The following is a 12612-nucleotide window of genomic DNA, read 5'->3' on the forward strand; positions in this document are numbered from 1 at the left end:
AAAAAAAAAGGTTTCAGAGTGATGAATCATACTTGTAATATGACTCTAAAATCTTCTTATTGTTGTAGTAAGTATTTAACCTCTAGAGTCAATCTCTTAGAAAAATAATCAAATTAGTTTTCAAAAATGGGTTTCCCTTGGTGCAGTTGAATAGAACAGCTTACTCAATCAGTACATTTTTAAGTACATTTTTTATCACAAAAATATGTCATTTTCATATGTTACTTTATCTGATTAATCAAGGACTAATATGTCATTTTCAATAATAAAAGGAGTAATATATTTAAGACAATAGATTTGCTCTTGGTCATATGGGTCAAGTTAGGGCTATCAAACTAAATAAAATGCAATTTTTTTTGCCTAACTTGATTGAATCAATTGAAACTATTTTGCCTAATTTTTCATTTACAATCTAAACTAATTTGCATGTCATTTGGACGAACAAATATTGATATATGAGGAATGATTGATTTATTTTTTGAGTATAATATACATTCGGTAACATTTTAAAGATTTATATACAATCAGCATGTCATCTATCATTTATTTATTTTACTTTTATTTATGAATTAATGATAATAAAAAATGAATGGTAGATCATGCAATGACAATGTAAAAACTCTTATACAATATATACATATTTTTCTCTTATTTTTAACATTATTAACATTTTCTTTAAACATTCATTATAAGTAACATTCTTAAAAAAGATCTCCAAATTCATCCTAAAAAATCTATATTTAAAAAAAAGTATTTTGGCCTATAAAAATTGAGCTTGCACGTCTAAATTGTGATAGATGATGTTTTAGAAATAAAAACAAATACAGTGATTCTGTATCTGATCATTATACTAATATTTTGATAAAATTAAGTAATTTTATTAGAAAGTTAATTTTAAATGAAAACTAATTAGTATGACCAATACAATTTAATTAAAAATTGATTGATATAATAAGTATGATTATATAATTAGTATAATTGTTATACTATATCAGTATTGAAACCGATTTTCTGATTGAACTTGATGTGAACGGACTTTCATATAAGATTGGGACAAGAGAAAGACTTACATGGAGACGTATGTATGTGGAGATAACCAATTAAATCCTGCCAACACATTAAAAGTTTAATTTTGTTTAAAATTTAATCATAAATAATAGTACCAGCAAGCATAAAATGCACTTGTCTCTAAATGTGACGTGTTATATGTGTCTTCATGCAATCTCTTGGGACAATTGGTAAAAATGGGATGAATGAAGATGATTAGATCGTTGGGTTTTGTGATTGGGATTTTCATCAGATTTGGATCAATTCTTCTTCTCTGATCAACAAAGTGTGATATGATATGGTTCGTGTAGCATCGTCGGTGAAGGTTGGTTCTGCGAAATTGGTTCTGATCTGTATTTCTCTTCTAGGTTTTGCTCTTATTGCTGATTTTCTATGGGCTTCTTCTTCTTATTCTTCTTCCCTTTGGAATTCTCAACATTCCTCTTCTTCTCCTTCCAATTTCATTCTCGTAACCAACAACAACAACAATAACAAGAATAATAAGAAGAATGGTAAGAAAAGGGTTCTTGCTGCAGCATATGCTGATCTGAATGGACCTCAATTGAATTGGGAGAAGATGTTAACTGCTCCTGTTCCTCGTCTTGATGGTGCTGCTATTCAGATCAATCATCTTCTCTTTGTTTTTGCTGGCTATGGCACCATTGATACTGTATGTTACTCAATACTCTCTTTTATATTTCTCTTTATTACACTATATGTTCTGTATTTCAGGATAATTTATTGCAATTGTTAATGTATTGTTTCATTCTACTATGCATGGTTCTTTTCTTCATTTTCACCTTAGTAAAACATTTAGTGTTCTCATTATTACTTTTAGGTTGAGTTTGGTAAGTAGCTTGATTAAGCGCTTCTTCAATTAGCTTGTCTGGAATAAGATTGAAAGAGGTTTTTTTTTCAGAAGGCTCTCTAGTGAGCTTATTGAAACAAGCAAAAAAGAGCTTATAGGAAGGTCATAAATGTATTTTCATAACGCTGTTGCCGTAAACCCAAATAAGCTCTTCCAAACACCCCTTTCGAGCTGTTTGTTTAGCCTTTTTTTTTCCTATAAAAAGTAACTTATGATATTCATATGCATGTTTGCTTGGGCTTTTGCTAAAAATGTTTATCTAAAGGGGGAAAATTAAATAAAGCTATGTTGAAGCATTACTTTTTTAAAGCCTAAACAAATGGCCCCTTAATCCTAAAGAATCATAGTTTGAATGCATAGTTTAGAAATAAAAGGATATGCACTTGTGTACTTATTAAGAAGGGAGAAGAAGACCTTTCATGGTCAAACATTGACCCACTAACTGCTTCATGTGATTGAGTTTGAGTCCACTTGTTAGTTTAATATTTCTTGGTCATCTTTTATGGTTGGCATTAGATAATACTTTTCTAAGAATTCCTGCTGTCAAGATTACTGAGTCGTACGCCTAAATGTTTCTATTCTGGCATGTTTTTCAGGTACATTCACATGTTGATATATATAACTTCAATGATAATACTTGGGGAGGAAGATTTGACATGCCAAAAGAAATGGCACATTCGCATTTAGGAATGGTAACGGATGGAAGATACATATATGTTGTTACTGGACAGTACGGCCCACAATGCAGAGGTCCTACAGCTCATACATTTGTGCTTGATACTGTAACAAAGCAATGGGAAGATCTGCCTCCTTTGCCAGTCCCTAGGTATGTACTGTCTGAAATTAGTACACTACGATCATTTTTATCTTCATTTAAAATTAACACGCTGCAAATTGTCACCTAAAATATAACTTAGATATTTTCTCTGTTTCGTAGTTATTTATGTTGCTGTAGGGGATGGTGGAGTTGTTCTAGCATGCACTTTATAGGTTAGTCATAACGAAAGAAAACGCCAAAGCTTAATTTTGATCTCCCTTAAATATCATATAGGCACTAGTGTTATTTACAATCTTTATTAATTACTCAGTTTCTGGGGATCTTTCACACTGTGTAATTGACAATCATATTGGGTATATCCTTCCCTGGACCATGTGTGTAGTGAGCGCTTTATAGAACCTGGATTCATTGACTAGTTAGTTTCTAGGCATCTTCTACATATTTCCATAAATAGTGATCATTTCTACGAGTCACTTCCTTCAAATCCAATCCTGTTGAAGAATCACAATAAACCGGAAGAGAGTTATGCAGAATAATATTTTTAACACAAAATATGAGCAACAGATTCAAGGGGGATGGGGAAAGATCTGGTCAAACCCACTTCTTCCCACCCCCTTTCATCACTGGCAGAAAGTGCTAGAGAAACAAGATGTGCCGAGGTGTTTGAAAGGTTCATCACAAGTATCTTTAACTAATAGAATTGGAAAGTTGAAGTTTGGAGGAGCAGGCAGATAAACTGTAGCACAGAGAAAAGTTGGGAAATAAAGGAAAGAAGATAGAGAAGTGGGATTTGTACATATATAAAAACACATTACACATATTATCTGCACTGAAAGAAGAATAGAACTAATTGTAATAATATCATCCTACGGTCCTACCCAATCTTATTTCAATTTAGTCCGACTTCATTTTGACTCTATACAAATCATTTATCATTTTTTCTTCTATGGATGATGGTTTTTGAATGTTTCATTTGACAATATTATCTTCAGATATGCACCAGCAACTACACTTTGGAGGGATAGACTGCATGTGATGGGTGGCAGCAAGGAGAATCGACATACCCCTGGATTAGAACACTGGAGTCTTGCTGTGAAGGATGGAAAACCATTAGAAAAGGAGTGGAGAAGTGAGATACCCATTCCCCGTGGAGGACCCCACAGGTTCTTGAACTGTCTAATTCTCAATTTATTTTATTGATATAATGGTTCTACTGCATGTATAGATATAACATATTAAGTGGTGTTATTCTTTTTTGTTAATAGCACTTCAAATATTATTTGGAACTTATAGATAATATTGACTGTTTCTTAAATAAGTTTGTTTTACTAGTATTTTTTATCATTATATTTTTTTTAAATACATTATTTATTTGTTCTGTGTTTTGTACGAAAGCCACATCTTTTGTCAGGTTGATTTTTTGAACCGTCTTGGTCTCCTCTTAGGTGGCTTTTGAGAATGAAAACAAACCTTTCAATTACAATAAATTGTTTCCTTTTTTATCCTCTAATGCATCTTTTACTCTTTATTCAGTGTAAATCATGACTGTTTGAGTGAGCCAACATAGAAGCTTATTTTTTCTCTTGCCTATACTTGGATACTCATTTTTTATTATATTCTGAGTTCCCTTATGGTTCATCTAACTTGTATGCTGCAAAGTACTGTAAACTATGTTGCATTGAATAATGAAACCTGGTGCAGTTTTTGATGAGATTAGTGCACAAAATTTAGACATTAGAAAAAACAGACATGTCATTTGAGTCCGATGAACATACTGTCAAGGTTTATTGGCATGCGTTTTCTCATGTGAATGCTATCATGTACATGCCACCTACTATTTGTTACTTATTGATGTCTTCTTTTAGGGCTTGTATTGTGGTTGATGATCGCCTTTACGTTATTGGTGGTCAAGAAGGTGATTTTATGGCCAAACCTGGGTCACCTATTTTTAAGTGTTCACGCAGGGAGGAGGTAAGCTATGAGCAACATTGTTATTATGCTTGTCTTATTTGATCATATTCTGATCAACCAATGCACCGCTCTCCTTGACAACATTTTTGTTTAATACTAATAGCTCACTCTTCTGTGTTACTCATTTTTTATTGCCATGTCAGGTGGTCTATACTGATGTGTACATGTTGGATGATGAGATGAAGTGGAAAGTGCTACCTCCAATGCCAAAGCCAAACTCACATATTGAATTTGCTTGGGTGGTGGTAAACAACTCTATTGTCATTGTTGGAGGCACAACAGAGAAACACCCTGAAACCAAGAAGATGGTTTTAAATGGAGAAGTTGTCCAATTTAACTTGAATACTTTGGTAATGACTTCTCTTTTACAAAACATGTAGGAAATTTGTCTATATTGCTGCATATATTGTTCATATTCAATCATTTTTATGTATGTGCATTCCCCTATGCATGCTACTCATATATGTAACGATTCAAAAAAAATACCAAATTTTACTAATTTCCAAGTGCTACCCTCCACCCACTTGAACCTGGAAATTGGCATTTGGTGAAAAAAAGTCTCCCAGCTCTCTTTACCTGCCATAAAGTTTCCTACTTTTGTATTAAACTATTCTAAACTCTTTTTCACCATTTATTAATTTCTAAGATAATGTTCTTGTCCATATCCTGAGTTTCCCTAGTTTCCTAAGTGTTAGGTTGTGAATAACTGGAGTGAAATCTTAAAGTATGATAAGATGATTGAGCATTCTTGTTTATATGCTTTTTGGAACCTAGTCTTATAATTGAGTGAGAAATGGGTGTTGAAGTGTATGTTTCTACCAAATGCATGATTACTACCATTAGAGTTTCTTGGGTGCCCTTTTCACCGTAATTTTAGATGTAATGTCAAGCATCCTCTGCACCATTCCACACGTGAAGCAATCTGTCTCATTCTACTTGCAGTTATGTACCATTTCTACTGTCATATACTAGTTAATGCTATTATTTGGAGGTGTACCTTCAATGCTTACTTTTCTTTAATCTAATGCTCTCACATACCTTGTCAAATCTGTAATATGCAGATGTAGTCATTAGTCAATAACAATTTATGGCATGTTTGGGTAAACAACTTAATTGAGTGTATATCCAATAAGCTTTTTTGAGATAATCTAGAAAAAACTTATTTTCATAAGCTGAAATAAGCTAAAAAAAATGTTACAAGTTCATAACCTATTGTTGTAAGTTTATGAAGTAAACCATTCTCATTTGTCCAAATAAACTCTCAATAAGTTCTTCCCTAAATCTAATTGGAAGTGGGAACACCACACTAGGTTGTCACTGACATTTTATTTGAATTGTTATTTGCAGAAGTGGTCAGTGGTTGGGAAATTACCATACCGTGTGAAAACCACTTTAGTTGGGTTTTGGAATGGATGGTTATACTTCACTTCTGGACAGAGAGATAAATCACCTGATGATCCATCACCAAAAAAGGTCATTGGAGAAATGTGGAGAACAAAATTAAAATTGAATAATATCTGATCAACTGCTATGGAATCCTTTAGTATAGCCTCTTATTATGTACCCAAAATTGCAGAAAGGGGTGGAGGCCAAATATTACATATTTTTTGTCACTGGAATATTCATTGTTGTAATTCAATTCAACATTATAGTTCTGACCTTGGTTATGTACTTTTAGTAGCTCTTAATAGTTGTTCATCTATTCAAGTAAATATTATCAGTTAAATACCCAGTGATGCTTCTGAACCTCTTGTCATGTGGCCTTAACTTCTACCCTTCTGTGTTTATGTTGTCACTAGAATGGATGTGCTCTATGTGTATGATTATACATGAAAATATGTGTAATAAGAGTATGAATAAAATTGAAGATAATGAAGATTTTCTCCATCAAACTATACTAAGAAATTCTTACATGCTACTTGTGGTTCTATAGGCTTGTTGTGGTTATAACTCATTAAAAGAAAAAAGTATTTAAAATTGTGTGCCATTTAACAAAAAAGTTTGACAAGATCAATTTGCATGTATACTTTTGTTTTATAAATTTAAAATAAAATATTACCCATACAATATAGAAAGTTGTTAATTTAATTTTGCTATAATAGAAACATATTAACTTAGTTGATTAGTCTCACGGATTGTATCTTTAGAGGATCAAAGAATTCATGTTTTTAATGTATGAACTGTCAAAGTAATACACCAGAGCTAGTTTTGGTCACATCATAGAATTGTAAAATGAACAGCTACACAAGTTCATTGTAATCTTCACACTGTCACTTTCTAATTATGCAATTCCAGTTCATAGAAGATATTAACATTGGCTAACCAATAGTGCTATTTACAATGGCAAATACAATAATAATAAAAGGAAATGATACTAAGATAATATTATGCAATTGGAACAATACTACACATAATAGTCTCAAGAAAGAGCACATACATAGCATCTAATATATTGCCTCATTAGCACTTCCTTAGAGCTGAAGCAAAAGCTCCACAAGAAAAAGCTCTCCATCAAACCTGAGTGCAGAAGGCTCATCGGGCTGAAGAAAACCATCCACCATTCCACCAAATACGTACAGGTAACGCCCCGAAGGGTCTGCGCAGGCGCGATGAAATGATCTCCTATTTGGTTCATATCCATTTGATCTCCACTTTTTCCACATTTTTGTGGAAACTCTCTTTGAGCTCAATGTGGTTGGCTGCATAGTGATGGATGGAATAGCACTAATGTCCAATATCCAAAAATCGTCCTTCCTATGTCTAGCTGAGTCTTCTCCTCCATATATCAGCAACCTACCTGTTCAAAATATAGAAACAATAGGGGATATGAATAAGGTTCTGCATTGTTCTTGGTTTATCTTGGTATATCAAAAGTTAAATGTTATAGGCTATTTCATAGATTATAGTTTATTTATTCGGTCAAAAAAACTAGTATATCTATTTGGTGAACAAAAAAAGTTATAAGCAGTTAACATAATCAATCCTAAGATACAAAAGACAAGCAAAAACCTGATACAATTGATCCTAAGATACAATCAAATATGATGAGATAGGACACTACCTCCCAAAACCATTGTGGCTGAGTGACCAACTCTAGGAAGTGAAACACCATCGGGTATATTTCCAAAATCGTAAACTATTCGAATCCATTTCTGATAACCTTGGCATGTATCCAATAACCAAACATCACCAAGCACCTCATAACCCAAGCCTCTCCCTCCAAATAAGATTGTTCTACTTCTACCGATGCAAGTCAATGTGTGTCCTGAGCGTGGTGGAGGAGAAGGATGACTTATAATCTCATACCATGTACCAAAGCCGAGATTTTCAGACACCTCTAAGACCCAAGTGTCCCCCAATCGGAGGCCATGAAGACCAATCCCGCCATGGATTACCATTCTCTTGTCATTGATACTAGAAGCAGCATGTGCCCCTCTAGGGGGTGGAGCAATAGCACCAACATCGAGCATTTTCCATGAGAAGGTAATGCCACTTTTTTCGTTGTGTATAACTTGTCCCACCCATGTATCATTTTGCCTGTTCCCATGGTCATTGATTCCTCCAAATAGAACAAGGAAATCACCCATTTCCACACATGTATGACCAAATCTACCACTTGGTATGCCTGAGCTTACTGTCTTCCATTTCAACATTTTTTTGAAATCATTACTAATGTATGCCACCCATGTGTCGTCGCGATGTCGTCCTAAACAAAAACGTATAAAAAAACATGGAACATAGATATTAGAAGGTGAGACTTTAGTCAAGAGAAATAGAAAGCAAAGGAAGCATTCATGTAATCATGCAGCATTAAAGGGTCCTTGTTCCTAAACTAAAAGCTTATAAAACAAAGCACAGAGCATAGATAAGAAGTTAGTCAAGAATACTCAGAAAGAAAGCATTCATGTCAGATATGCTGTATTAAAGGATCCTTTTGGTCCTAAGTTAAGGGCCTTAAACCTTATACAGCAGCCGAACTTGGAAGGAAAAAAAAAGAAACTAAAACATTGGATTCATAACAATGAGAGGCTCGTACAAGTTTAATGTACCATGTTGGATGATTTTTTACTCAAGATTAGTTAAAAATTCCCTTTTACCACAAACTCAATGATAGTGTAAGTTTCATGGGTGCCTTAGGAGTCGAGATAAACAAATCTTTCCTATGGTAAGGTCAGTCAATTTGAAGTTTCCTGGGTAAACTGGTATGCTTAACATTCATAACCATACTAGTTATGATAAAAGAAAGCTCTTCATATAGTCATATGCTTAACTCTTTCAAATCATAAATGTTGTGATAATCAAACTTGACATGAAAATAATCATGAACTCACTTCATTCTTTAATATATATAAGCTTGATCACCTAACCCTTAGATGGTTCATTGTTACAACTTGGTATCCATAGTTATTCAAAGGTCTATGCAGCCAACCAGTCTTCGAGGTCGGCTATAGTGACAAGTATAGTGCTACCATTACATACCTTTTGGTCTGACAAATTTGGTATCTAGAAACCACTTTGGACTCTGACTAATCTAAGTCGAGTAAGGAAGATCCATTTAAGATGGCAAAGCTCCCCCAACACCGATTTTTTCTATTCACAAGACTTGAAACTAAGATCTTGCTTATGGTAAAACAAGATTCTTCCTAATTTGGTCTGCTTACATTACAAAGGGAATTGACTAAGCCACTTCTTTTTTAATATTCTTCTATTCAATTCCCTTTTTTGATATCTGCATAGTTTACATTTACTTCTATCTTTATTTTTCACACAATACCATTCTGATTCTGCCACATGGGTAGATGTAAAGTGATGTGAATCTAACTTTTTTTTTGCCTTTACAAAATCACATAATTCTTTAAAAATAACCCCTTGTCTGAAACCAGAATCTATGTCAATAATTCTTTAAGATGCATAACAAAGAAGAAAAAACAAAATAAAAACATAGAATTTGGAGGTTGTGATAAGGGAAAGAGAAACAAACCTCCTTCACAACCACCACCAAACATGACCAAACAGTTAGAAACAAAGTTAAGAGAGTGAGATGCTCTAGCACTAGGGAAATCCAAATCAGCACCATGTGTCTCATACAATCTATGACAACAAACAGAATCTAGTTGATAAACTTGCTTGTATAACCTCATCCATGAGATTTGAAGCTGATACTTGTACATGAGTGAATCAACACAAGTGGAACCAAAGTCCCTACAACACAAAGATTTCCAAAGTGTGTCAGAGGAAGTTATATCTTTCAATATCTTGCAAGTCATGGATAAGGAGAGGATTGCATCAATAGGGAGAAGAAGGAAAATAGTTAAAAGATGGTCTTGAGCTATGTTGGTTATTGGTGATGATAATGATCCACTATAATAGTGATTCACACTACCACTACCCTCTTCCATGTACTTTTTTGTTAGAGATCTATATATGAATCACTATTGATTGCTATGGTTATTGGAACAAGAAAAGTTGCTATATCAGAAAGAAAGACAGAAAGAAAGAAAGAAAGGGTTTGTTGTATGAAGCAGATAGCTTGTTCATTCATTCATTCATTAAATGGTAAGTGGTAATTGGTAAAAAATGAAACTTTATTGTTTGTGTGGGGTAATATACCATATATATAATGTGTATGGATGAAAATGGTAAATTTTTGTTGCAGTGGAAAGAGATTGATAGTGGACAGAAAAGTGGGGTGCCCATTTTGTTTGTCTTCTTTATGAAATAATGAGCATTGCCTTTGATTCAACTTGTTTTTGTAGCTTCTTCTGCTACATGACATGTCATAGTTACTTGGAAAAGACAAAGGAATTCAAATTTTGGACCAAAAAGAATGGAGTTAACAAAAATCTAGGACACTGGCACAAGATCATTTCTTATTTCTCTGATATGTGGAATTCTGCAATTAATAGATCTTGTAAAGGCTAAAGAGAAGTGATAAAATGGGCATTAAAGTAGCAAAAAGTGATAATAGAAGGTAGAAACTCAAAGTGAATTGAAGAAGGTGTGAATGTGAATGTGAATGTCAATGTACCAATAGAGGTTGAACATGTCAACTTTCAGATAAGATTTGATTCTATCAGATATACACTCAACTATCCTCTAGATAATGCTTATCACTTAATTTTCATTACAAAGAAACTGTCTTCTTCATTCTTCCATTGTAATATATGACGATATATTGATTGTATATAAATGTTTTTACGGCCAATATATATCATTTTATGCCATTTTACTAACTAAAGCTTATGTAAAGTGACATTAACATATCCCACTCTATATATCATTTTATGTATCAATCGTCAAAATCATAAAATATTTAGAGCTTAATAATTTATTTAGCAGCAGATACTAATATTATCACACATGTTACAGTCACAACCCAAGCACGTGATAGGTATAAAGACAAATCATGCCAAGACTTCAGAAAAAGCATACTATTATAGTTTGACTAATGACTTTGGGTTATAGCCGCAAACGCACGATTAAAACCTTAATAAATATCATTAGTCTTGCACTTATATTTAATATCAATGCACTCTTATTATATATATATATATATATTTGTGAATACTCATCTTTGTCTGGTCCATAAACAAACTCTAACATATTTTAAAAATAATTACTTTCTCAAAATAATTATTATTTTATTTATTTATTAATTTTAGGGTTTATTTTAAATTTAAATGAGATATTTCAAATGTCCTACAATGATAAAAATATATTTTATTATTTTTATATTTATATATATTTTTTTTCTGTATTATAAAATAAATAAAAGATAATTAAAATATTTTTTATTAATTTTTATAATTATAATCGAATTTATAAAAAAACAAATAAAATAAATGATATTTTAAATTCCAAATAAAAAATAAAATAATTTTTATTTTATTTTTTTGAAAATATAATTTAGAATATTCAAAAATATTTTTTGTTATTTACTTCGAATATATAAATAATTTAATAAATAAACCAAACTTAAAATGTATTTCAATAAAAAATAATAATATATACACTGGTAGGTGCCTTGTTAACGTCATGTTAGAATTAGATTAGGGTTAAATTTGTTGACATATAGAGTTAATATTGTTAGGTTTTTTTTTGGGGCTTGCTTGCTAAAAATACAAAAACTTCACATAGACAAAAGATTTTTGTCAAAAAAAGAAGAAGAGAAGAACAACACTACTCAGTCAAAATGTAGAAAAATCTTTTGCTCAAATCATATTAGGCCTTAGAATTTGACACCTAGGTTCGGGAGTCAATTACAGACTAGGAAAGGTATTAGCACCTAGTTGCCCATTTGAACAGTACCCTTATTGTAACACCGCGAATTTTACGATTTGGAACTATAAGATTTTATTAATATTGTTATTAATTATATTTTCGAAAATGAATTTCTGGGAACTTTTGGTAGAGAATTAGACGAAACTCTAGTTGAGTTTTAGTCTTATAATTCTATTTCCAATTTGGTGGTAAATTTTCATGATTTTCGGAGACAGTCTATTTCGGACCGCTGTTGGGGACGAATCTCACCCGGTACGGCTCAAAAAGTAGTTTTTGAGTTCCATAACTCGGAATCGAATTCCGATCACGCTGTTGACTTCGTAATTTCATTTCGAGTCAATATGGACCCTGAGAACACCTATACCTATTTTCTAAATATTTTTCACTCGGAATACCGAAATCCGAAATTCTAATCAGATATTAATATTGGGCGATTTATAATACCCGGTCGAGTATTATCCGATAATACTCGAGCATGTTTATCGCACGTGTCCGCGAAGTGGTCATTTCGCATTGAGATGTGAAATTTGCCTTTCCATAAAGTAAATCTCACATCACTCACCCTAATATCATAGAAGATCATCATTAGCCACCCTAGGAGATTTGGTAATGATCTCCTAGAGGGAAATATTTCCCTCCTCTCATTAAACACTCCACACTCCACACG

At 32.7% G+C, this 12612-nt stretch overlaps 2 protein-coding genes across 2 annotated transcripts; one reads left to right on the forward strand and one right to left on the reverse strand.

Annotated features, from left to right (window-relative positions):
* Window positions 1301–6500, forward strand: LOC109351385 (kelch repeat-containing protein At3g27220). The gene is made up of 6 exons (XM_019592877.1): window positions 1301–1717; window positions 2512–2741; window positions 3686–3856; window positions 4559–4664; window positions 4808–5014; window positions 6012–6500. Exons 1-6 carry the CDS (start codon window positions 1346–1348, stop codon window positions 6183–6185), a joined length of 1260 nt encoding a protein of 419 aa, XP_019448422.1. The 5' UTR covers window positions 1301–1345; the 3' UTR covers window positions 6186–6500.
* On the reverse strand, window positions 6884–10536 carry LOC109351386 (F-box/kelch-repeat protein At1g51550-like). The gene is made up of 3 exons (XM_019592879.1): window positions 9646–10536; window positions 7726–8370; window positions 6884–7461 (listed from the first exon to the last, which is right to left on the reverse strand). Exons 1-3 carry the CDS (start codon window positions 10061–10063, stop codon window positions 7136–7138), a joined length of 1389 nt encoding a protein of 462 aa, XP_019448424.1. The 5' UTR covers window positions 10064–10536; the 3' UTR covers window positions 6884–7135.

The sequence above is a fragment of the Lupinus angustifolius genome, chromosome LG06 (genome assembly GCF_001865875.1).
Source record: "Lupinus angustifolius cultivar Tanjil chromosome LG06, LupAngTanjil_v1.0, whole genome shotgun sequence".
Classification (NCBI taxonomy): domain Eukaryota; kingdom Viridiplantae; phylum Streptophyta; class Magnoliopsida; order Fabales; family Fabaceae; genus Lupinus; species Lupinus angustifolius.